Here is a 24,020-nt window from a genome sequence, read left to right as displayed (position 1 = left end):
AGAAGTTGGGGAATGTGTTTTGGGGTGTCATTTTACATATACCCTTGCTGGGTGAGAGAAATATCTTGACAAAAGACAACTTTTCCCATTTTTTTATACAAAGTTGGCATTTGACCAAGATATTTCTCTCACCCAGCATGGGTATATGTAAAATGACACCCCAAAACACATTCCCCAACTTCTCCTGAGTACGGCGATACCAGATGTGTGACACTTTTTTGCAGCCTAGATGCGCAATGGTGCCCAAATTCCTTTTAGGAGGGCATTTTTAGACATTTGGATACCAGACTTCTTCTCACGCTTTGGGGCCCCTAGAATGCCAGGGCAGTATAAATACCCCACATGTGACCCCATTTTGGAAAGAAGACACCCCAAGGTATTCAATGAGGGGCATGGCGAGTTCATAGAATTTTTTTTTTTTTGGCACAAGTTAGCGGAAATTGATATTTTTAATTTTTTTCTCACAAAGTCTCCCGTTCCGCTAACTTGGGACAAAAATTTCAATCTTTCATGGACTCAATATGCCCCTCACGGAATACCTGGGGGTGTCTTCTTTCCGACATGGGGTCACATGTGGGGTATTTATACTGCCCTGGCATTCTAGGAGCCCTAAAGCGTGAGAAGAAGTCTGGAATATAAATGTCTAAAAAATTTTACGCATTTGGATTCCGTGAGGGGTATGGTGAGTTCATGTGAGATTTTATTTTTTGACACAAGTTAGTGGAATATGAGACTTTGTAAGAAAAAAAAAAAATAATTCCGCTAACTTGGGCCAAAAAAATGTCTGAATGGAGCCTTACAGGGGGGGTGATCAATGACAGGGGGGTGATCAATGACAGGGGGGTGATCAGGGAGTCTATATGGGGTGATAACCACAGTCATTGATCACGCCCGTGTAAGGCTTCATTCAGACGTCCGGATGCGTTTTGCGGATCCGATCCATCTATCAGTGGATCCGTAAAAATCATGCGGACATCTGAATGGAGCTTTACAGGGGGTTGATCAATGACAGGGGTGTAATCAATGACAGGGGGGTGATCAGGGAGTCTATATGGGGTGATCAGGGGCTAATAAGGGGTTAATAAGTGACGGGGGGGGGGGGGTGTAGTGTAGTGTAGTGGTGCTTGGTGCTACTTTACTGAGCTACCTGTGTCCTCTGGTGGTCGATCCAAACAAAGGGGACCACCAGAGGACCAGGTAGCAGGTATATTAGACGCTGTTATCAAAACAGCGTCTAATATACCTGTTAGGGGTTAAAAAAAACACATCTCCAGCCTGCCAGCGAACGATCGCCGCTGGCAGGCTGGAGATCAACTCTCTTACCTTCCGTTCCTGTGAGCGCGCGCGCCTGTGTGCGCGCGTTCACAGGAAATCTCGCGTCTCGCGAGAGGGCGCGCCGGCGCGTCCAGGAGGAATAAATCAACCACCTCCAGGACGCGTCTGTGCGTACAGCGGTCCGGAGGTGGTTAAAGGCTATGTAAATTTCCTATCAATGTCCCACAGAATAAAGGTAATATAATTTTTACCGCACAGTTAATGCCTTAAAAGCAAAACCCATAAAGCAATGCATATTTTTTTTTTTCCATTTAGAATTTTTTTCAGTGCAGTCCAACTTGTCCTGCAAAAAACTGAAAAATAAAAAAGTATGGCTTTTGGAAGGTGGGGAGTAAAAAAAAAAACGACAGAATAAAATATAAAGTGTTCATGCGGGGAAGGGGTTAAAAAACAAAAAGCTGAAGTCTTGCAGCTTTTACACTGAGCACAACCTCTCTTTTTAACAGACTGAGCCTTTTATGAGATCACTGCTCATCACTTATCACAGGGAGGGCAGAAATGTGGCTATCCCTATTGAGGTCAGAGGCGCATAAAATGGAATCCACCATTCACAACGATGGTCACAGCTCATCTGCTCCCCCTCCCGCACAGGTCACAAGGCATGCCCACAACAGTCTGGACCTCATTTATCAAAACTGTCTAACACACTGTCTTAGTTGCCCACAGAAACCTATCAGAGTTCACCTTTCATTTCTTAAAGTTTTTAGAAAAAAATGAAACGCGACCTCTGACTGGTTGCTATGGGCAACTAAGACAGTTTTGCTAAATGAGGCCTCTGTCCACGTGGCTGCTGTAAAGCTCGCAATGTCGTAAGCAGAGCAGCAGCTCAGCCTCAAAATCTACAAAAAAATATAGTATTTGGTTGTATTTCTAGGTGACCGTTTCCTTTTAAAGTGTTTGACCCATTAGGACAAGCCGTATTCTAACTGCAGAACCAAATCGGCCCAGACTTCTACCACTTATGGGAGCCTTGGGGACAGCTGCAGGGAACAATGTCCTTTTATGACTCCTTTTTTTGAATCAATGGGTGACACACAGGGTCCTCTGGAGAGGAGGCCTCTCTGCACAGTAAGACTGTCTACTATAATAATGCAGTGCTACCTTTGCCAAAATGATTCCAGTATGCCAGTATTATGTATTGATTGGTGATCATTCCTGTTGTCTTCACAATCATTTCCACTTCTCTCACCAGTTCAAACTCCATGGTAACCACACTCTCGGAAAGCCTGACGCCTCCACCCACTCGGAAGTCATATGGCGGTGCTATGTCATCCAACTTCCAGCCGTCCTCAGAGGCCCACTCCACAGTTCCTGCCTTTTCATTGCCTGCAGGTGGACTTTCGTCTTCTGGTGGTTACTCGTCGATACCTGGCAATTTCTCCTCATACTCGCGTGGTCTGTCAAGTGCACGGAGCACAGCTTCTGGCCAGGGTCTGCTTCCATTACCCTCTTATGCTCCAGAGACCAGTGATGGCTACAATTATTTCAGTCAAGGCTATTAGACCATGTTCCCAGGGTGGTTGCTTCAGTTGAGGCGCAGTAAGGGTGAGTACACACACACTGCAGATTGGTTGCAGTAGTTTCTACAACTGTGCCATTCATCTGAATGGGACTTGCAGAAATCCATGTGTGCGCTGCTGAAACCTCCCCACTTACAAGTGAATTCACCCGAACAAGCCAGAAATGTTAGTGACTGTGATGTTTCTGTTTTTTTTTTTTTTGTTTTTTTTTTTTTTTGTTTTTTTCTCCTATCCTTAGCAACTTCTGGAAACTGGTTAGACTGTTGGCAATGTTTACCCTTACACCAAATCGTAACCAGCGATAACATTTTTTTGATGGATCTACCGGGAAAGGGGGAAGAATGCCGTGTAACTTGCCAGCCATCTTGTGTTTGTCATTTGAAGTTCTTTTAAAGAAGAAGAAGAAAAAAAAAAGCCTCAGCTCAGTTAATGTATAAGTGACACTATGACAATAGGGACATTTAGAAGTTATTAAACACCCGTAGCTACAACTAAACCTGCAGAATGTATGGTTTCCCTAAAACCCTATTATATAGGCATTATTTTTATATATTTTTTTTTTCAGCTCCATAGCATCATTTCTGTTTATAGTGCGGCCGACCATTGGGAAATGGGTGCTTTCTGTTTCAACTTTGTTTTTAATATTTTAATTTATCTTTGTATTTCCTCTTGTAATCTTCCATGTGAAAAACCTTTAGGCCTCATGTGTGCCTGTGGCCGTATTGCGGCCCGCATACGGCAGGTCCGCAATACACACTCCGCATCACGGATGCGGACCCGTTCACTCGAATGGGTCTGCATTCACGGACATGCGGATCGGAAGCACTACGGGGCGTTTCTGGCCGTGCCTCAGCACCGCAAAAAAATAGAACTTGTATTTTATTGCGGCACGAACAGATCACGGACCCATTCAAGTTGAAGGGGTCTCAATCCATCCCGTCCGCCGCACAGACATTGCCCGTGCATTGGGGACCGCATATTGCAGTCCCCAATGCACGTAACTGCTGTGTGCATGAGGCCTTACTCTGATCTGTTATTCCCCAGTGGGTGGTTCTTCCTGCATCCCTTATTGAACTTGGCACAGCTTCCTTGTCTGTATGCCATGTAACGGCCCAACAGATTGCAGTGTAGGAGACCATTAAATGCACTTGTGTAGGACCCACCACTTTACAATATGCCTTTATAGGACCTTTGTCAGCAGATCTGGCGTGTGCACTTGGCATCTGTGTTGGTCCCATGTTGATATGTGCCCACATTGCTGAGATGGGGGGGAAAAAAAAGTTTTAATATATGCAAATGAGCCTCTAGGAGCAACTGAGGTGTTGCCTTTACACCTAGAGGCTCTGCTCTCTCTGCAATGGTCGCATCCTCTCCACTTTGATTCATAGGGCCAAGCTGGGAAAACATCACACTTGGCCCTGTCAAAGTGGAGAGGACACAGCAGTTGCAGAGAGAGCAGAGTCTCTAGGTGTAACGGCAACGCCCCCATTGCTCCTAGAGACTCATTTGCATATATTAAAACATAATTTTTCTCAGCAATGCAGGCACATATGAACATGGGACCAACACAGATGCCTTCAGCTGCCAAGCGCACATGTAACAGGTCAGCCAGTTTCATGGGTACAAGTCTGCGGACAGATGCCTGTTAATTAGTAGAGAACTTGCCATTCTTTCAATTTGCAAGTCCAAGGCAGGTTCGGTAATTGGTGGTAAAGGGCGAGTACAGCCTGCTAGCATACCTGTATTAGCACCCACAGGATTGCTATAGGGACTCGTGATCAGCGTTTCTTTCTCTCCTTTTCTGTCTCATGTGCCTGCTATAGGGAACATGCCACGGGGGAGAAAGAGCTCCTGTAGGCTGGATTTCCACATGGTGGCTGCTGACCACACAAACTTGAAGTTAATTTCTCCATTAACCCGTAACTCCGTACTCTACATATGGGTGGGGATGCAGCCACCCATTGGAAATCCAGCCTATTTGTACACTACTGGCAAAACTATGGTCTTCACAAAGTCTCTTCATGAGGGACTGTAGAGTATCTAAACCTTTGTCCACTTATAACACTACATAATAGGTTCATGGTTTCGACACACGATAAGGCCGAATGCACACGTCCGTGGTATCCTGGCCTGGCATCCTGAGCGCACGGCGTCATTGGTTGCTTTGACGCTGGGTGGTTCATGACGCCGCTGCACTACAGTAATACATTCGTATAGATCATACCAGTGTATTACTGTAGTGCAGCGGTGTCATGAAGTGCACAGCGTCATAGCAACCAATGACGCCGTGCACTCCTGCTGTCAGCAGGATGCCAGGCTGGGATACCACGGACGTGTGCATTCGGCCTAAGACTACTTTCAAACTTGCGACAGAGTGATCTGGCAAGCAGTTTGCCAACTGATGGCATTTGTAAGGGTACTTTCACACTAGCGTTTTCTTTTCTGGCACTGAGTTCCGTCAAAAGGGCTCAATGCCGGAAAATAACTGATCAGTTATATCCCCATGCATTCTGAATGGAGAGCATTCCGTTCAGGATGTCTTCTGTTCAGTCTTTCAGGATAATACTGCAGCATGCTACGGTTTGATCTCCGGCCCAAAAAATACCGCAGCATGCTACGGTTTGATCTCCGGCCAAAAAACTGAAGACTTGCCTGAATATCAGATCCGACATTTTTTTCCATAGTAATGTATGATCCGGCATTCAAAATACTGGAATGCCGGATCCGTCCTTCTGGTCTGCGCATCTGCAGACTGAAAAGAAAGGTGAAAAAAATAAATGCCGGATCCGTTTTGCCAGAGGACACTGGAAAGATGGATCCGGCATTTCAATGCATTTTTCTGACTGATCAGGATCCTGATCAGTCTTACTAATGCCATCAGTTGGCATACATTTTGCTTGATCCGGCAGGCAATTCCAGCAACGGAACTGCTTGCTGGATCACTCTGCCACAAGTGTGAAAGTAGCCCAAGACTGATCAGGATCCTGATCAGTCTTAAAAATGCTTGAGCAGTCAGAAAAATGCATTGAAATGCCGGATCTGTCTTTCCGGTGTCATCCGGCAAAACGGATCCGGCATTTATTTTTTTTCACCTTGTTTTTGGTCTGCACATTTTGAATGTCTGGTCTGGCACTAATAAATTCCTATCGAAAAAATTGCCAGATCCGGCATTGAGGCAAGTCTTCAACCGTACCATGCTGCGGTTTTATCTTTAGCCTGATCAGTCAAAATGACTGAACTGATACATCCTGAACAGAATGCTCTCCATTCAGAATGCATGGGGATAAAACTGATCAGTTCTTTTCCGGCATTGAGCCCTTTTGACGGAACTCAGTGCCGGAAAATAAATAAATAATGATTCTAATGTGGTCCGCTGCTCAGGTTCATAGATATGGTGCATAGTTGTAATCTGCCACTAGGTGGCATGCACAATCCAGAAACCGTTTTTCTGATAGTAGGTTTCACTAGCCATAACCGACCTAACACTTTGCTAATTTAGGTTAGGGTTACATGGCCACTTTGATAGTATGTCTTAAAAGAACGATTATATTGTCACTGGAAATTTTTTTGCAGTGGGGTCACACTACTGTACTCAACATGACCCGTTTTTTAACGTGAGGCGCGAATAGATTGGACGCTTTGTTTCATGACTTGATACTTCACAACCATGGTCACCGTCTAGATCTGACTTGGCCTAGGGCTACATGTTGACATTGACCGAGAAGATAGCTAGGTTGCATTGGAATATTGCAAGGAATTGTTTTTTAACATGGTTGCATTTCTACACGTGACATAATGCAACTAAGCAAAGAAAAACAAAAAAACATGAACTTTTGATCTTAAGTCAGTTTTTCCAGCAAACTTTTCTGTCTTGTTCAAGTGCACGGCTTGACTTTTTTTTTTTTTTTTTTGTAACCCCAAAGAGATGAGTGAATTGATTTGTATAGTTGACAGGGGCAGAAATCTCACCCAACCCTGCCAATCTCATGCCTGTTTCTCTGCTGGTACAGAAACAGTAACTGTGCTTGACAAGACTATAGCTTCCTGGTATCAGCAAGGGCGGTGTCGGAGCAGCAGCAGAGCCTCTTGGACAGCCCTTGCTCCAGAAGTCTGAACTATCTCTAGTCGCAGATCTTAAACTTTTTTTTTTTTTGGTCACGATACCCGTCACCATGTAGCCCTAGGTTATGGTGCATCATACATGTTTCAGTAGCATTTTTATTTTGCGTTTTAGCAGGAGATCATTGTTATATTCCAGGTAAGATGTACAGTTCGATGAAGACTGGAAGTTGTTGGAGTTTTATTGCAGCGACATAAACGCTGCTATTCTTTTCGATAGGAAATAATGAAAGTTGCACAAGGTTGTGGCTTCAACCATTGTCACTATGGTAGCGTTCAGTTAAAGGGGACCTGTCACCACAAAATGCAGGGCAATATGCCTGTAGCATGTTATAGAGCAGGAGATGCTGAGCAGATTAATATATCGTTTTTGTCGGAAAAGATTCTGTGAAACTTGTAACCTATTTATTTCAATCTCTATTTCTGACTTTATTGTTCATGTGGGAAGTGTTATCAGTGACTTTGTAGTGGCAGGTCCTCCACAGTATGGGAAGCAGTGATCACTAATGTCAATGTCTCTAATGATAATTTAGGTGACCGCATCAACGATCCTATTACCTGATGAATCAGCGTTTCACTCATTCGTTAGGTGATTATCGACCCTTTTTAGGGTGCTGGCCGACAGCGCAGTTGGGAGGCAGAATGCAGTTGAGACAGTTACTGCATCAACACATGCATTCACAGTGCTGTTTTTGGAGGTAGCCGGCTGCAATTAAATCATTTAGATGATTTCTCCTATGCAGAACATCCGTGTTTACGTAACTGCATTGTGAATGCCTGTTTGTTAATGCAGTAACTGCGCTGTGTGCCTGACCCTTATGCCTCCTGCACACGACCGTATGTTTTGCGGGCCTTTTTAAACTGATCCGTGTTCTGTATTATTATTTTTTTCCAATTGATACTTCCGCAAAAACAGAGCAGATATGGAAGACATACGGATGCATTCCATATGCGTTTTCTTTTGCGTCCCCATTGACTTGAATGGAGCCGCGGAACGTGATTTGTGGGCAATATCTTTGAACAGAAATACGGAATGCATACGGAGTACATTCAGTTTTTTTTTTTGCGGATCCATTGAAATGAATGGTTCAGTATACGAAACGCAAAAAAAAACAGACCGTACACAGAAAAAAGTAAAAGTTTGTGTGCAAGAGGCCTTACACCGGCAGATCATCGCTAACGGTAACCTGCCTGAACATCGGGCAGTGTCCTCTGAACCCAATGGAACGGACATTTGTAGGTAGAGCAAGTGAACACAGTTTAGTTAGTTATTGGTCCACACAGGATTTGCATTAGTTTGGATATAGGTAAAATCCATTGCTTGTTCATCTGTCAGTCGGCAGTATTACACTGCCAGATGATCACTAATGATAGTTCATACAGATGTTTGTTAGCTATTATCGGCCAGTGTAAATACAGTCTTTACACTTTCTCCAGACAGTCCCCATCCGCACACCTCTAAAGTGCTTTGTTGACCCCTGAATCGTCATGCCATCATATAAAGCTAGCCTTTCATAGGATTTGGAATGTAGGCAAGTAGATGATTTCTCAAATAGGGGATGGTTGTTGGCTTTGCTGCAGCAAATTTGTCACTTAGGGGTGCAAATCTTCAGGGATAATGAGTGATCTAAATCTCCACCACTGATGAAGGAAGCAGCAGAGTTGTTGATGGCTGGGTTTTGTTACGTATTCCCATGGTTGCCTATTGCCCGAGTGCCCCTGCAGTAAAGTAGTGACTACATCGGAATGGAATCCATATCCTGTTACCCAGGAAGCTGCTGGTGCCTGTTGTCTGCTCACACCTGTTCAGCAGCTGTGAGGGCCCTGGAAGTGCGGAGGCCATTGTTCAGTCCATAGTCCTACACACTTGTCTAATTTCTGTTAGGATAAGTTCTAGTTGTGACCTTGTTCCATGTATTTTGCACGTTCTGATAACGCCTAATATGCAGGAAACCATGAAAGCAGCCCACATGTCTGGATGTCCAGAGGAGACCTCAGCGGGTGCATCTTTTCTTGCATGGTTCATGTACTGGCTCACCTTTCCATATTTTATCTTGTGTACAATTAGTTGTGAAGCCATTGTTAAAACGTTCACAAGCTATACGCTGTGCAGTGTCTTCCCAATGCGTTCCATCGTGTACAAAATCCCTTGCGTTAATAAATTAAACAAACCTCTTCTCTCAAATTGTGTATTCCTCTTTATTGCAATAAGGGATGATGGTTTAACCCTTTCCCAACCAGCGCTGTAATAGTATGGCGCTAGGCGGGTCTTTAAAGATCGCTCCTGAGCGGAGCGGGTGCCATAGCAGCGGATGGCCTGCTGTTTCTTATAGCAGACTGCCCGCGGCTAATGTCCTCAACCGCCAGTAATGCCGATCAAGGACACTTAACCCCCTCAGATGCTGTGGTCAATCCTGACCACGGCATCTGAGAGCGCGATCGGAGGAGCCAGAGCGTGTGTGCAGCAGCCCGTGTCTTTGTGAATGACAGGATGCTGCTGCATAGTACTTCCTATGGAGCCCTTGCCTGTAATAGGGCTCCATAGGAAACTAGCAATTCTCATTAACTCCAATGCTAGTGCATTGGGGTCTATGACAATAGCAAGCTAATGATTGCTTGTTCTAGTTCCCTATGGGAACTGTAAAAAAAAATGTTTTAAAAAATAATTGAAAATGACCCCTCCCCTTTTCCCAAAATAAAATAACTAAAAAAAATATACAGCATGGGTGAAAACGCCCATAGTATAAAAATATATTCCCCATATGGCAAACAGCAAAACAGGGAAAAAAAGCGTCAAAATGGCCATTTCGCCATTTTTGGTCTCTTCATTTTCTACAAAAAAATTAAATAAAAAGTAATCAGTCATACACACCCCAGAATGGTATCAATGAAAAGTTCAGATCGCCCTGCAAAAAATGAGCCTCCACACGGCTACGTACACGTAATTACAAAAAAAGTTATAGGGGTCAAAATATGGCAATGAAAAAATTTATTTTTTTCCCCCCACTTTATTATATTAATATCAAAACGCAATATATATATATATACATACACATATAAGGTATTGCCGGATTCGTACTGACCTGTAGAATGAAAGTAACTGGTCAGTTTTATCGAACGTCGTAAATAAAAAAAAAACGTAAAACTGGTGAAAGTGTTTTTTTTTATTTTATTTTTTTAAGTTTTCAATTTCACCCTGTTTGGATTTTTTTTTTCCTGCTTCCCACTAAATCATATGCAATATTAAATGGTGGCGTTGGAAAGTAGCTTAGCAGATTGATATATAGCTGTGATGGCTAACTTCCGGCACTTCAGCTGTGGCAAAACACTACGGATGTCTGAATGGACCCTTACACAGAGAATATCAATCACTGATAACACCACCCCCATGTACAACTATCAGTGACTGACAGCTATCTATGTATACACACATACACAGAGAATTATATCAATCACTGATGACGCCTCACCTGTGTACAACTAACAGCTCTCTGTATACACACTTACACAGAGAATGCAATCAATCACTGATAACACCTCCCCCATGTACAACTATCAGTGACTGACAGCTATCTATGTATACACACATACACAGAGAATTATATCAATCACTGATGACGCCTCCCCTGTGTACAACTAACAGCTCTCTGTATACACACTTACACAGAGAATGCAATCAATCACTGATAACACCTCCCTGTGTACAACTATCTATGTATACTTACACAGGGAATCTCCCATGCACAGCAGCCAACAACCATCTTGGCTGAGCTATTCATCTAGGTTGAAAGAGCTTGGAATGACAAACCACAGGAGGATATTCAGCTTTTTTTTATGACCATTACCAAAGCAGAGTGGCAGCCGGTATCACAGCAAGGGGGAGATGGCACGCAGTATTAAAAAAAAAAAAAAGTACTCTTGCCTTGAAGCTGACAACTAGGAATGATCAAATCGACTTCGGAGGAAACATCCGAAGTCGATTGGCATAAAACTTTTGTTCTAATACTGTATGGAGCAGGAGCTTTGTACAGTATGAGAATGTATTGGCTCAGAGACTTCGCGCAATAACTTCATAAATTTGTACTGTAAAAAGCCATTTCCCAAACTCTGGTTCGGTTCCAAGGCTCCTGCTCCGCACAGTATTAGAACGAAGTTTTATGCGAATCGACTTCGGATGTTTCATCCAAAGTCTATTTGTTCATCCCTACTGACAACCCATGTCATCTGGACTTGTGCCCCTGAACATAGAAACTGTTCATGGCCCTGCTGCTGCTATGTACCATGACTGCTGTGGTCAAACACAGGCCTTTGCAGTCACATCTGCTTAAATGTGACCGCTGAGGCCTGCGATTGGCCACTGCAGTCACTGGACCCAGGCGCTTTCTAGTCCGTAGGGGATCGGAAGTGGCCAGCAACAAAGCAGCTGCATGGGCAGGTAAGTCTGCTTTTTTATGTTCAGGAGCACAGGTCCAGATAAAAGGGCTTGTCCAAGGCCAGACAACTCGTTTAAAGGGGTTGTGTAGTGCTTACATATTTAAGACCTGTCTTCAGGACATGAATATCAGATAGACGGGGGTCCAGCACCTCCACAGATCAGATTGAAGAGGCTATGTCCTCTTCACTATTAACCTGCTTGCCGTATAGAGCGGTGGCACTGTGTAATTACACCTTTCTTTCCCATTCAAGTGAATAGGAGAGGAGGTGGGGATTACACTGTGCCGCCATGTGGCCCTCCAGCTGTTGCGGAACTACAACTCCCAGCATGCCCAGACAGCCTCCAGCTATCGACCTACAGCAGGGCATGATGGGAGTTTTCGTTTTACAACAGCTGGAGGGCCGCAGGTTGAGCATCCCTGCTCTAGACGGTGAACAGGTTAACAGTGAAGAGAACATGGCTCTCACACGAGCCGCAGACTGTTCAAATAGCTGATCATGCGGGTGCTGGCTGTCGGACCCCCACCGATCTGATATCGATGACCTTCAGGACCAACATGTCTAGGGTCCGAAACGAGTAGACTACGCTGATTGGATTTTATCTGCTATAAGTAAAGAATTATTTTTATGGGAAGCTGGATCTGCTGCTTTTTGTAAACTGTGGAATGCGCACGGCCAGTTTCCATGTTTTGCGGACTGTAAAAAATGGCTATCGCCGTGTGCATGGTCTGTAAGCCTTCAATACATAGGCACTGTACAACCCCCCTTTAATGTGACCCTGTCTCAACCTATACCCTGCTGCTTAACTCAAAATAAAGGCTGCATCACATTGATGTGTGATCATTGACCAAGCACCACTAACGGTTTGTACTTGTCAATCTCAGCTCAGTAGGACTATGTTTTCCCATTTTATATTTTTCTTCCCCCCCCCTTGTCCGGTAGTGTATTATGTGGGAAAATACAAAAACGCTCTCCTATAATGAGAGAAAATTTTTTGGTAAAAAAAATCTTTGTGTAGCCCTAGCCTAACAGCATGTCCTAACTTGAAGAGATGATATTTGAACTGCAGAGGGCAGCAAAAATGCAGAAAATAAAGTCCAACGTTGGCAGTCTCGATAAGAGCTACAGTATGTGACTCTGTATGGGACTTACTGGGGAATTGAGGGCATCAATCCCTTTAATAATGCAAGATAATACAAAATGTGATTACAGGTAGAGCTCCAATTTATATTATAGTTGTCATAGGTGTACTTCAAGCAATCATCTGCAGAGCAGATTGCTGCTCTCTTGGTTCCCAGGCTGAATAGTAGATTTAATATTTTCAGGAACTTTGCTGTTGTTGTTTGTTTTTTGTTTTTTTTGCGGTCTGCCATTTGCCGTGTGCATTCCGTATTTTGTGAAACAGAACAGCTGGCCCCTAGAACAGTCCTGTCCTTATCCGTAATGCGGACAATAATAGGACATTCTATTTTTTTTTTTGCGGAACAGACATACGGAAACACGTGGATTCATTTTCATATTTTTTTTGCAGCCCCATTGAAGTGAATGGTTCCGTATACGAGCCACAAATAAAACCGGACACTGAAAAAAATATGTTTGCGTGCATGAGCTCCTAGGTAGAACTATTTTACTGGATGACCAATATGCACACTCCACTTTTTAATTGTATAACACATTTGTGCGGAGTTGCACTTTTTTGTCACCATGCACAATTTAGTCCCGCTAGAAGGTGGAAGCAGATCTCTGGTTAATGTCTGTTTTAGTAATTACATGCATTCCCCATGCAATAATGATTGTGGAACATCTTTCCATATAACTCTATTCCTCTGTTATTCCTACTAAAGGTTTGTTAATCATTCTGCAACTGGGTGCTACCGGTTGGTGGGGTGTCCCTGCACAGTCACACTAATTGGACAGTGTCAGGCTCCAAGGGCACTCCATCACTGGTATCACCTAGGTGCAGATTCATTAATTACAGTAACTTCTGGTGGCAAAAACTGAGGAACAGTACAACATAGAGATTAAAAAATGGCTGTTTTACATTATTTTCACTCCCTGATTCCTCTGGCACACACCACTTGTATTTCAGCACTTCTACCTTTTAAGGTGTGTCAAAAGTCCTACAAACTAGTCATGCGCCGCACGCTCCCACTACGCTTATTTGCTTTGTCCATTCCACCCACTACATCTTCTAGCTCTATCAGTTCTGTCTTAGGGTATGTTCAATACATGTGCAGTGTTGGAACAGTAATTAAAAGAGTTGTTCTCAGCAGCAGTGAGGATCAGGTAAGTATGATTCCCACTGTGGGTCCAACCCTTTTTGGGGTCTGCAGAAAAGGTCCCCAGGTATGAACAACCCCTTTAAACCTGCCCACATACACAGAATCAATGCTGGTGACATATATATTAGGTGCATACAACCAGCCTCGATAGATAATGTTCACAAAATATCACCAGTGTCACTGGACCATCAGAGATCAGGTCACTTGACCGTGTTCAGAATCGGTAACATGGTTTAAGCGGGGGTAAGTTACAAAGGAGTGCTTAGGGGTTTGCCCTAATTTAATAAAAATCAGCCCCAGAAAACCTGTTTAAAGAGGTATTCCAGCTTTCTTCCAGATCGGTCATCAATTTCTAATCGTAGAGGTCCGACAACTGGCACCCACAGGCATCAGTTGTGGTGGGCAGCCACCAGCGCAGGGAACTGAACAGTGGACATAGAAAGAAGGCTCCCCGTAGTGGCCATGCCAGTGTACTGCAGATAAACTTCTATTCAAGTGAATAGAGATCACAGATCTGGTACTGATGACCTAAACGAAGGGTGCACCTGCGCACTGGGAGGTGCTGACTAACCCCCCCTTTTTTTTCAGATGTACAATGCTGGAGATCTGGCACTCCAGCGAGTCGTGCACTCCTGATTAGCCTGTCTGCCCCATAGGCTGATTTTAATTAGTTTCAGTATAAAGCTGTAGCCTGCTCTCACTACATTCATTGGAAGCTGTCTGGCACAAGGAAAGGTATAGAGTGGGCTCGGCATGCATTTTGGTACCTGCATCCCTTGTAATGGAGGCCATTATGGCACCAAAAATGGTAAAAGGCAGAGTGGATCCAACATGCATGTGGATCCAACACTCCGTGAACATTATGGCGCATAACAGGTAGTATTTAGTGTTCGGACCCGTCTTGCAGAGATCGCCTTGACGTCCGGCAGACGGGCTTGGATGGTTTTGTACAAAATGCATTTGCCAAGCATCTCGCTTTATAAATAAGCTTAGCATTAGCACTATAATTTTTGTGACACTGGCCATGTACTTTATCTGATTTGCAGGGTGCTGCTGCATTGTCTCTTTTTTCCCTAAACGAAGGGTAGGTGATCAATATCGAAAAGGTCAATAGCTCTTTAAAGGTAAATTTTTACCAGATGCTGTATCTGAATTTTGCAGTAGGTTTGCTGCGGATTTCACCCTGTGCATTGCAAACTGTGAAACCTGTAGCTTTAATTGACTTACTACAGATTTAAATTCGACACCACAGGTCAATTTCTGCTGGAAATTCCATAGTTGCGTGTGGATTACATTCCTTAAAATCTCATCCACAATGCTGATACTGTAAAACATGGTGGCAAGTCTGGAGCGTACATGTCCGATGTGGATGTACCCTTCATTAACTGAATGAAAGAATGGGTTCTTCAGAAATAGACAAACCGTTGTTGGATAGGACAGCTATAAACAACTGCTAAAGAAATCTGCTATGTGCAACAGCTGCATTTTCTGGAGGCATGGAAGCAGTTTACGCACTGTCATAGGCACAATGCGTCTCCCAACCAAGTTAGTCCATAACAAGTGTTGATTTGAAGTTATTTTTATTTTTTTTAAAGCCCGAGAAGCGTTCTTTCTACACCCGTGCAATAAAATCGTGCAGCGTGCCACACAAAAAACATGCACTAGGCTACGGTCTATCGCAGGCCTTCCATAAGAGAAGGGTCCCCCGTAAACCTATCCCAGTCCCTCCGGGCCTATGGCTCCTGCAAGGGACTAAGGCTACTTCTAGCCAAAGCTGGGTTCGCTCAGGCAACCCGAAGCCGTGGGTACACAAAGTGCTCCGGCTTCCACCTAGGCTGCCACCCAAGGTTTCGGCATGGAGCTTCAACAACAAGGCTGGGCTGTTCCCGAAGGGAGAGCCCAAGGGGTTTTGCAGGGTGGTGGTGGGGGGTGCGGAACCGGGATGGCCACACACCCCCATAGACCTCTATGGGGTACCCATAAGGGCGCCGTAACCCAAAAAATCCTAGTGTACACACAAACGTGGAAAGTGAACACACAGTGAACATAAAACATTAAATAAAGTGAATTAGCGCCATTACGGCCCGGATATTCGGCCGGAATTATAAAAATCTCCTCTTTTCAAGGCCGAGCAAAGAGAGGTGAGTGTGCTCAAAATGTGTGAAAGTGAAGTGCGTGCAAATGTGCCGTCACTCAGTGGGCTTCCACCCCCAGTGAGTTAAGACACCCCAGGGTCAACGCTCCTGGGGGCACTTCTGCACCTCGGGCTTTCAAACATCTCAGCTCCTGGCTTCGATCCAGTAGAGCCCTTCGTCGCCTAGCAAGGGTACCTTTAAACCCAAGCTGTACACGCTAGGGATGCTATGTGGTTCACTGCTCTCTTCCATGCCACACTGCAACCCTTGGGTATGCCGTGTATGGACAGGAGTTTACAGCCCGGGAGCAAGCTCGCCGGACTGATAAGAACAGATACTACATTTGATCTTAGCCAAATGGCCGAGAAGCGATTTAAAGTGATATGAAACATGATCACAGCTGCATATTTTAGTTGCCTCCTTCCTACCTAAAACCAGGAGCAACAGAACTAGTGGGATTACTTTCTTTAAGGAGTTATGCCGTAATTGCTGTAAAAAATTAAAATTAGACATCATATAGTACATGACATTCTCTCTCTAACAAAGCTAGAACCAGCCCTGTACCTCATATGGATCCTGCTGCAGCTCTTTCCCTGTAAGGCCTCTTTCCCACTGGCGTGTGCACCCCGTTGCCGTATTGCGGATCTGTATTACACGGGCGCCGTTCCGTGGGCATTCTGCATCATGGATGCGGACCCATTCACTTCAATGGGTCCGCAAATCCGGAGATGTGAAATGATGCGTAACGGAAGCACTACGGAGTGCTTCCGTGGGGTTTCGTCCCGTACTTCCGTTCCGCAAAGGATAGAACATGTCCTATCTTTTTGCGGAACGGCTGGATCGCGGACCCATTCAAGTGAATGGGTCCGTGATCTGATGCGGCTGCCCCACGGACTGTGCTCGTGCATTGGCCTAACTCCCACAGCTTCTAACAGAACATATGGCTGGTGGCAGTTGAAGATTTAAACTGATCGCGTTGTACCAGCTCAGTGAGGTGGACAAAAAATAACTAAAAGAACAAACAGCAAGTGGCGCTATACATATACATTTTATTGAATAGCTCAGTGGCTATGCAAATTTTTTTATTAAATGCAATAACAAAAGTATTCAGATCCAGCTGCTGGTTTGAAAAATGTAGAATAAGCTTTGCAACACAACCACTTTAATATCAGAATTAGCTTTATTCGCCAAACACGACACATTCGATCGTGCTCGGAATTGGGTTAGGCACAGGTACAGGCATAATACACTGCTCAAAAAAATAAAGGGAACACAAAAATAACAGATCCTAGATCTGAATTAATTAAATATTCTTCTGAAATACTTTGTTCTTTACATAGTTGAATGTGCTGACAACAAAATCACACAAAAAAATAAATAAAATGGAAATCACATTTTTCAACCCATGGAGGTCTAGATTTGGAGTCACACTCAAAATTAAAGTGGAAAAACACACTACAGGCTGATCCAACTTTGATGTAATGTCCTTAAAACAAGTCAAAATGAGGCTCAGTAGTGTGTGTGGCCTCCACGTGCCTGTATGACCTCCCTACAACGCCTGTGCAAGCTCCTGATGAGGTGGCGGACGGTCTCCTGAGGGATCTCCTCCCAGACCTGGACTAAAGCATCTGCAAACTCCTGGACAGTCTGTGGTGCAACGTGACGTTGGTGGATAGAGCGAGACATGATGTCCCAGATGTGCTCAATTGGATTTAGGTCTGGGGAACGGGCGGGCCAGTCCATGGCATCAATGCCTTCGTCTTGCAGGAACTGCTGACACACTTCAGCCACATGAGGTCTAGCATTGTCTTGCATTAGGAGGAACCCAGGGCCAACCACACCAGCATATGGTCTCACAAGGGGTCTGAGGATCTCATCTCGGTACCTAATGGCAGTTAGGCTACCTCTGGTGAGCACATGGAGGGCTGTGCGGCCCTCCAAAGAAATGCCACCCCACACCATTACTGACACAATGCCAAACCGGTCATGCTGGAGGATGTTGCAGGCAGCAGAACGTTCTCCACGGCGTCTCCAGACTCTGTCACGTCTGTCACATGTGCTCAGTGTGAACCTGCTTTCATCTGTGAAGAGCACAGGGCGCCAGTGGCGAATTTGCCAATCTTGGTGTTCTCTGGCAAATGCCAAACGTCCTGCACGGTGTTGGGCTGTAAGCACAACCCCCCACCTGTGGACGTCGGGCCCTCATATCACCCTCATGGAGTCTGTTTCTGACCATTTGAGCAGACACATGCACATTTGTGGCCTGCTGGAGGTCATTTTGCAGGGCTCTGGCAGTGCTCCTCCTGTTGCTCCTTGCACAAAGGCGGAGGTAGCGGTCCTGCTGCTGGGTTGTTGCCCTCCTACGGCCTCCTCCACGTCTCCTGATGTACTGGCCTGTCTCCTGGTAGCGCCTCTATGCTCTGGACACTACGCTGACAGACACAGCAAACCTTCTTGCCACAGCTCGCATTGATGTGCCATCCTGGATAAGCTGCACTACCTGAGCCACTTGTGTGGGTTGTAGACTCCGTCTCATGCTACCACTAGAGTGAAAGCACCGCCAGCATTCAAAAGTGACCAAAACATCAGCCAGGAAGCATAGGAACTGAGAAGTGGTCTGTGGTTACCACCTGCAGAACCACTCCTTTATTGGGGTGTCTTGCTAATTGCCTATAATTTCCACCTGTTGTCTATCCCATTTGCACAACAGCATGTGAAATTGATTGTCACTCAGTGTTGCTTCCTAAGTGGACAGTTTGATTTCACAGAAGTGTGATTGACTTGGAGTTACATAGTGTTGTTCAAGTGTTCCCTTTATTTTTTTTGAGCAGTGTACTATGGGGATGGGGGGGATAGGGTTATGGGCGGGAGATGGGGCGTGGTGAGTTCCGCAGTCTGACGGCCGTTAGGAAGAAAGTGTTCAGCCTCCTTGATGTCCTTGCAGGGATGGCCTGATACCTGCGGCCGGACTTTAGACGTCTAAAGAGATGATGGCCCGGATGGGAGTGGTCATTGGATATTTTCAGAGCCCTGGAGCGCAGTCTGTTGGAGAAGATAGAGTCAAGGGGTGGTAGTGGCAGTCGAGTAGTTCTCTCCGCCGAGCTGATGACCCTTTGTAGTTTGCGCTTGTCACTGACTGATGAGACGGCATACCAAACCAGAAGAGACGAGCACAGTACCGACTCGATGGTACAGGAGTAGAAGGACTTCAGTAGGTCCTGTGCCATGCTGAACTTCCTCAGTTGTCGAAGTAAGTAGAGCCGCTGGTGAGCCTTCTTTATGATGGACGAGATGTTGGGACGCCAGGATAGGTCCTCAGAGATTGTCGTGCCTAGGAGACGGGCACTGGGTACCCTTGCGACTTCAGATCCGTCGATGTAGGTCGGGGGGGGAACTACCCTTCTCTTCCTGAAGTCGATGATCAGCTCGACCGTCTTTGTGGTGTTTAGGACCAGATTGTGCGCGCCACACCAGTTGCTGACCCTTTCGATTTCCTTACGGTAGGCCTGCTCATCGCTGTCGCTAATCAGGCCCACGAGTGTGGTGTCATCTGCGAACTTGATGACTTTAACTGAGGCCTCCTCCGATCTGCCATCGTTCGTGTACAGAGAGAACAGGAACGGCGATAGTACACATCCCTGAGGGGCGCCAGTGTTGGTGACCCTCGGTTTGGAGGTGGGATTGCCTAATCTGACGACCTGGGACCTGTTAGTGAGAAAGTCCATGATCCACTGTCGTAGTGTTGGGTGGACATCAAGCGCCGTGAGGTTCCTCTGCAGGATACTGGGGGAGATAGTATTAAAAGCCAAGCTGAAGTCTAGAAGGAGGATTCTCGCGTATGTGTTGGGTTTGTCGAGGTGTTAAGTGACGTATTCTAGACACATGTTAATCGCATCGTCAGTGGATCTGTTTGGATATAAGGCCTCATGCACACAACCGTGGGGCCTGTATTGCAGCCGTTTTTGCATCGCAGATGAATGGGTCCACAAATTGGAAGGTCCAGTGCGGAGGCACGGAACTCCACGGAAGCACTACGGAGTGCTTCGGTGGGATTTCTCTCTGTGCCTCTGCACTGTAAAAAAGTAGCGCATGCACTACTTTTTTGCGGTTCGGACGGATCACGGACCCATTCAAGTTGAATGGGTCTGGATCTGCCTGCAAAATCCGCACGGATGTTGCCCGTGCATTAGAGACTGCAAATCGCAGTCCCCAATGCATGGAACCGCCGCGCAATGGACATGTGCATGAGGCCTTAATCTGTTTTTGTTATACCAGTTCAGTTCATTATTGTAATGACTCATGTCTTATTCATACAGTCAGTGTTTGATCAGTGATTTCCATCACTGATTTTGAGGCAAAATCAGGTCTCTAAACACAGGCCAGGTGCAGATCTTTCGTTATGGCCTCTTGCACACGAACGTTGTGCATCCGTTCCGTGCATTGGGGACCGCAATTTGCGGTTCCCAATGCACGGGCAACATCCATGCCGTGGCTAGGACTGATCGAGATCCTTTCAACTTGAATGGGTCCGTGATCCGTCCGCACCGCAAAAAAGTTCTAATTTTTTGCGGTGCGGAGGCACAGACAAAAACACCAAGGAAGCACTCCGTAGTGCTTCCATGGGGTTCCGTTCCACATCTCCGTGATTGCGGAACCATTCAAGTGAATGTATGCGGGCTGCAATACTGCCACGGGCACACAACGTTTGTGTGCAAGAGGCCTATCTCTGTAGGCTTCAATCTCTAATGGAAATCACTTATCAAAACACTGATGTGTGAATAAGTCATTATGCACAGCCATAATGCATTTTAATAGGGGCACCAGTCTGTTTTCATTGCTTCTAGGTGGGTATACAGTTCAGTATATAGCCTACTGAGCAGCCCTGGGCTCATTCTAGATCACCCCCAGTCCAATCAGGAACAGGTCTGCTGGTAATGCATAAACATGTTGTATTGTGTGATCGTGTATTGTATAAGTCATACTGCATTTTTTTGTTCTTTTTATTAAATCACACCTATCCATCATCCGGGCTCTATGTGGTGTTTCCCCATTTAGTACGGGGAAGAGGAGTATAAAGCAACTGTTTGTCTTTTTTATTATTATTATTATTTTATTTTTTAAATATACAGCCAAAATAATACAGAATATGCACTTTATATTTTTTTCATTTTGCGATAGATTGTGCATTTCTGTGCTGCACTCGTTGTCCCCGTGTGAACCCAATTACATAGTATAAGAGTTGTAGTGCAATTCCTGTTTTCTTTGCTTCTACTGAAAATGAAGCCTACACAATGATTGACAGCTAATATAAACATCACTTGCTAGGTCAACATTTTTTTAGTCCTGGAATGTGCTTGTCATTGTAATGCGATTATATGTGTGCTGCATACTTAGGTTGTAATTTGTCTAATTGGATCAATACCATTTCTAGAGCATTTCCTGCTGGAATAAAATACAACATTTAATAATATGAGTCCTTGGATTCTTCTTTTTCTTCGAGATTTAGGGTATGTCCACAAGTAAATTCAGTGGAAAAAAATTGGCAAAAAGTTAAGTGTCTGGGCAAGGATTTATCAACAGAATCTTTAGGGTGTATGAGTGTACATGTTTAGATATATGATATATACAGTGCCTTGCAAAAGTATTCACCCCCTTGTATTTTGGTGCCTCACAACCTGGAATTAACATGGATCGTTTGAGGATTTGCATCATTTAATTTACAGAAAGGAGGGTATTAATTTATTCTTTATTATTATTATATATAAGTTATCTAACTTTTATTTGTCTCCTAAATGTCATCTTGTGGGGGGTTCTATCAGTAATTGACCGCTATCTGTGTGTGTGTCACCAAGGGCTGTCAGTTACTGTGTAGGACCACCCATATGACTCAACACAGATTGAGCAGAGATTTAGAAAAATAAAATACCAGAAAGGCTACTTGCACAAACGCATCCGTTCAGATAATACAACCGCATGCATCCGTTCAGAACGGATCCGTTTGTATTAGGCTACTTTCACACCTGCGTTAGGTGCGGATCCGTCTGGTATCTGCACAGACGGATCCGCTCCTATAAATGCAAATGCTGGTATCCGTTCAGTACGGATCCGTCTGCATCACTTAGTCAAAAAAAAATCTAAGTGTAAGTCAAACGGATCCGTCCTGACTTACATTGAAAGTCAATGGGGAACAGATCCGTTTACTATTGCACCATATTTGTGTCAATGTAAACGGATCCGTCCCCATTGACTTACATTGTAAGTCAGGACAGATTCGTATGGCTCCGCACCGCCAGGTGGACACCAAAACGCTGCAAGCAGCCCCCAGAGCGGAATGGAGGTGGAACGGAGCCAAACTGATGCATTCTGAACTGATCCGCATCCATTCAGAATGCATTGGGGCTAAACTGATCTGTTTGGGGCCGCTTGTGAGAGCCTTGAAACAGATCTCACAGGCGGACCCAGAAACGGCAGTGTGAAAGTATCCTTATGTGTAACATTGCCAAAACTGATCCGTCTGGAACACCATTGAAAGTCAATGGAGGACGGATCCGTTTTCTATTGTGCCATATTGTGTCATAGAAAACGGATCTTTCCCCGTTGACTTACATTGTGTGCCAGGACGGATCCGTTTATGTATTTACAATTGGTCACTAGGGCCAGTGATTGTCTCTGGGTTGACACGTGTTATTAGGGTGTCTAAAATTTAACGTTTATTGATTCTCCTTAAAATTTACTAGTTAGAACTAACACACATTTAAAACTATCAGCTGTGTCTGCATTGTGGCTAGTAATAGTCAAATTGTAGCTGTGAGATCACTGGAGATACAGCCTGGGCTGAAAAGCTGCCTGGCTGGCTCCACTAACTGCGTGCTGGATCACCAGACTGTATTTGGTGTGCACTGTTAGTGTCACAGTGCACTACCTGCAGGTCCTAGCGTTCACCATTCGCTAATTATAAAGTCCTAACTGAACTTGTTTCTTTGCAAGGCATCAGCTGGCTAAAATATAACTTGTATCACTCTCTGCCCCCCGACATGTTTCGCCAAACACTTGGCGTCTTCAGGGGTATGGGCAGTGAACCCTGGACGGATCTGTTTGGCTCAGTTTCGTCAGACGGACAACGGAATGGAGGCGGAACGGAGCCAAACTGATGGTCCTTATCCTTTCAGAATGCATTAAGGCAAAACTGATTTGGACCAAAACGCCAGTGTGAAAGTAGCCTTATAATGAATCTTTTCCCACAAAACTATAACTCAAGCTGCTCAGCTCCTTCTGCTCTTTAACCCCTTAAGGACACAGCCTTTTTACACCTTAGGACCAGGCCATTTTTTGCAAATCTGACCAGAGTCCCTTTAAGTGCTGATAACTTTAAAACGCTTTGACTTATCCAGGCCGTTCTGAGATTGTTTTTTCGTCACATATTGTACTTCATGACACTGGTAAAATGAAGTCAAAAAATTATTTTTTTTTGCACCAAAAAATACCTAATTTAACAAAAATTTGGAAAACTGTAGCAAATTTCAAAGTTTCAGTTTCTCTACTTCTGTAATACATAGTAATACCCCCTAAAATTGTGATGACTTTACATTCCCCATATGTCTACTTCATGTTTGAATTGTTTTGGGAATGATATTTTATTTTTTGGGGATGTTATAAGGCTTAGAAGTTTAGAAGCAAATCTTGAAATTTTTCAGAAATTTACAAAAACTAAATTTTTAGGGACCAGTTCAGGTCTGAAGTCACTTTGCGAGGCTTACATAATAGAAACCACCCAAAAATGACCCCATCTAAGAAACTACACCCCTCAAGGTATTCAAAACTGATTTTACATACGTCGTTAACCCTTTAGGTGTTGCACAAGAGTTATTGGCAAATGGGGATGAAATTTGCGAATTTCATTTTTTTGTCTAATTTTCCATTTTAACCCATTTTTTCCACTAACAAAGCAAGGGTTAACAGCCAAACAAGACTGTATCTTTATTGCCCTGACTTTGCCGTTTACAGAAACACCCAATATGTGGCCGTAAACTACTGTACGGCCACACAGCGGGGCGTAGAGTGAAAGGTGCGCTGTTTGGTTTTTGGAGGGCTGATTTTTATGGACTGGTTTATTTACACCATGTCCCATTTGAAGCCCCCTGATGCACCCCTAGAGTAGAAACTCCCTAAAAGTGACCCCATCTAAGAAACTACAC

At 44.6% G+C, this 24,020-nt stretch overlaps 1 protein-coding gene, 1 long non-coding RNA gene and 1 pseudogene across 3 annotated transcripts in view; 2 read left to right on the top strand and 1 right to left on the bottom strand.

Annotated features, from left to right (window-relative positions):
- LOC120978484 (zinc finger protein 346-like) overlaps nucleotides 1-3,279 on the top strand; it is a 28,403-nt gene extending 25,124 nt beyond the window's left edge. For both annotated transcript variants that reach the window (XM_040406646.1, XM_040406638.1), the window contains exon 7: nucleotides 2,528-3,279. In XM_040406646.1, coding sequence (XP_040262580.1) covers nucleotides 2,528-2,837 — 310 coding nt within the window. In that variant the 3' untranslated portion in view covers nucleotides 2,838-3,279. The remainder of the gene's footprint in view (nucleotides 1-2,527) is intronic.
- Nucleotides 3,280-8,040: 4,761 nt separating this feature from the next.
- Nucleotides 8,041-21,602, top strand: LOC120987055. The gene is made up of 3 exons (XR_005775898.1): nucleotides 8,041-8,660; nucleotides 13,148-13,154; nucleotides 21,592-21,602. It is a non-coding gene; the product is annotated as an uncharacterized LOC120987055 (long non-coding RNA).
- On the bottom strand, nucleotides 16,114-16,198 carry LOC120987359 (annotated as a pseudogene).
- Nucleotides 21,603-24,020: the final 2,418 nt, after the last annotated feature.

The sequence above is a fragment of the Bufo bufo genome, chromosome 1 (assembly GCF_905171765.1).
Source record: "Bufo bufo chromosome 1, aBufBuf1.1, whole genome shotgun sequence".
Classification (NCBI taxonomy): domain Eukaryota; kingdom Metazoa; phylum Chordata; class Amphibia; order Anura; family Bufonidae; genus Bufo; species Bufo bufo.
This window is presented reverse-complemented; position numbering and strand designations above follow the sequence as displayed.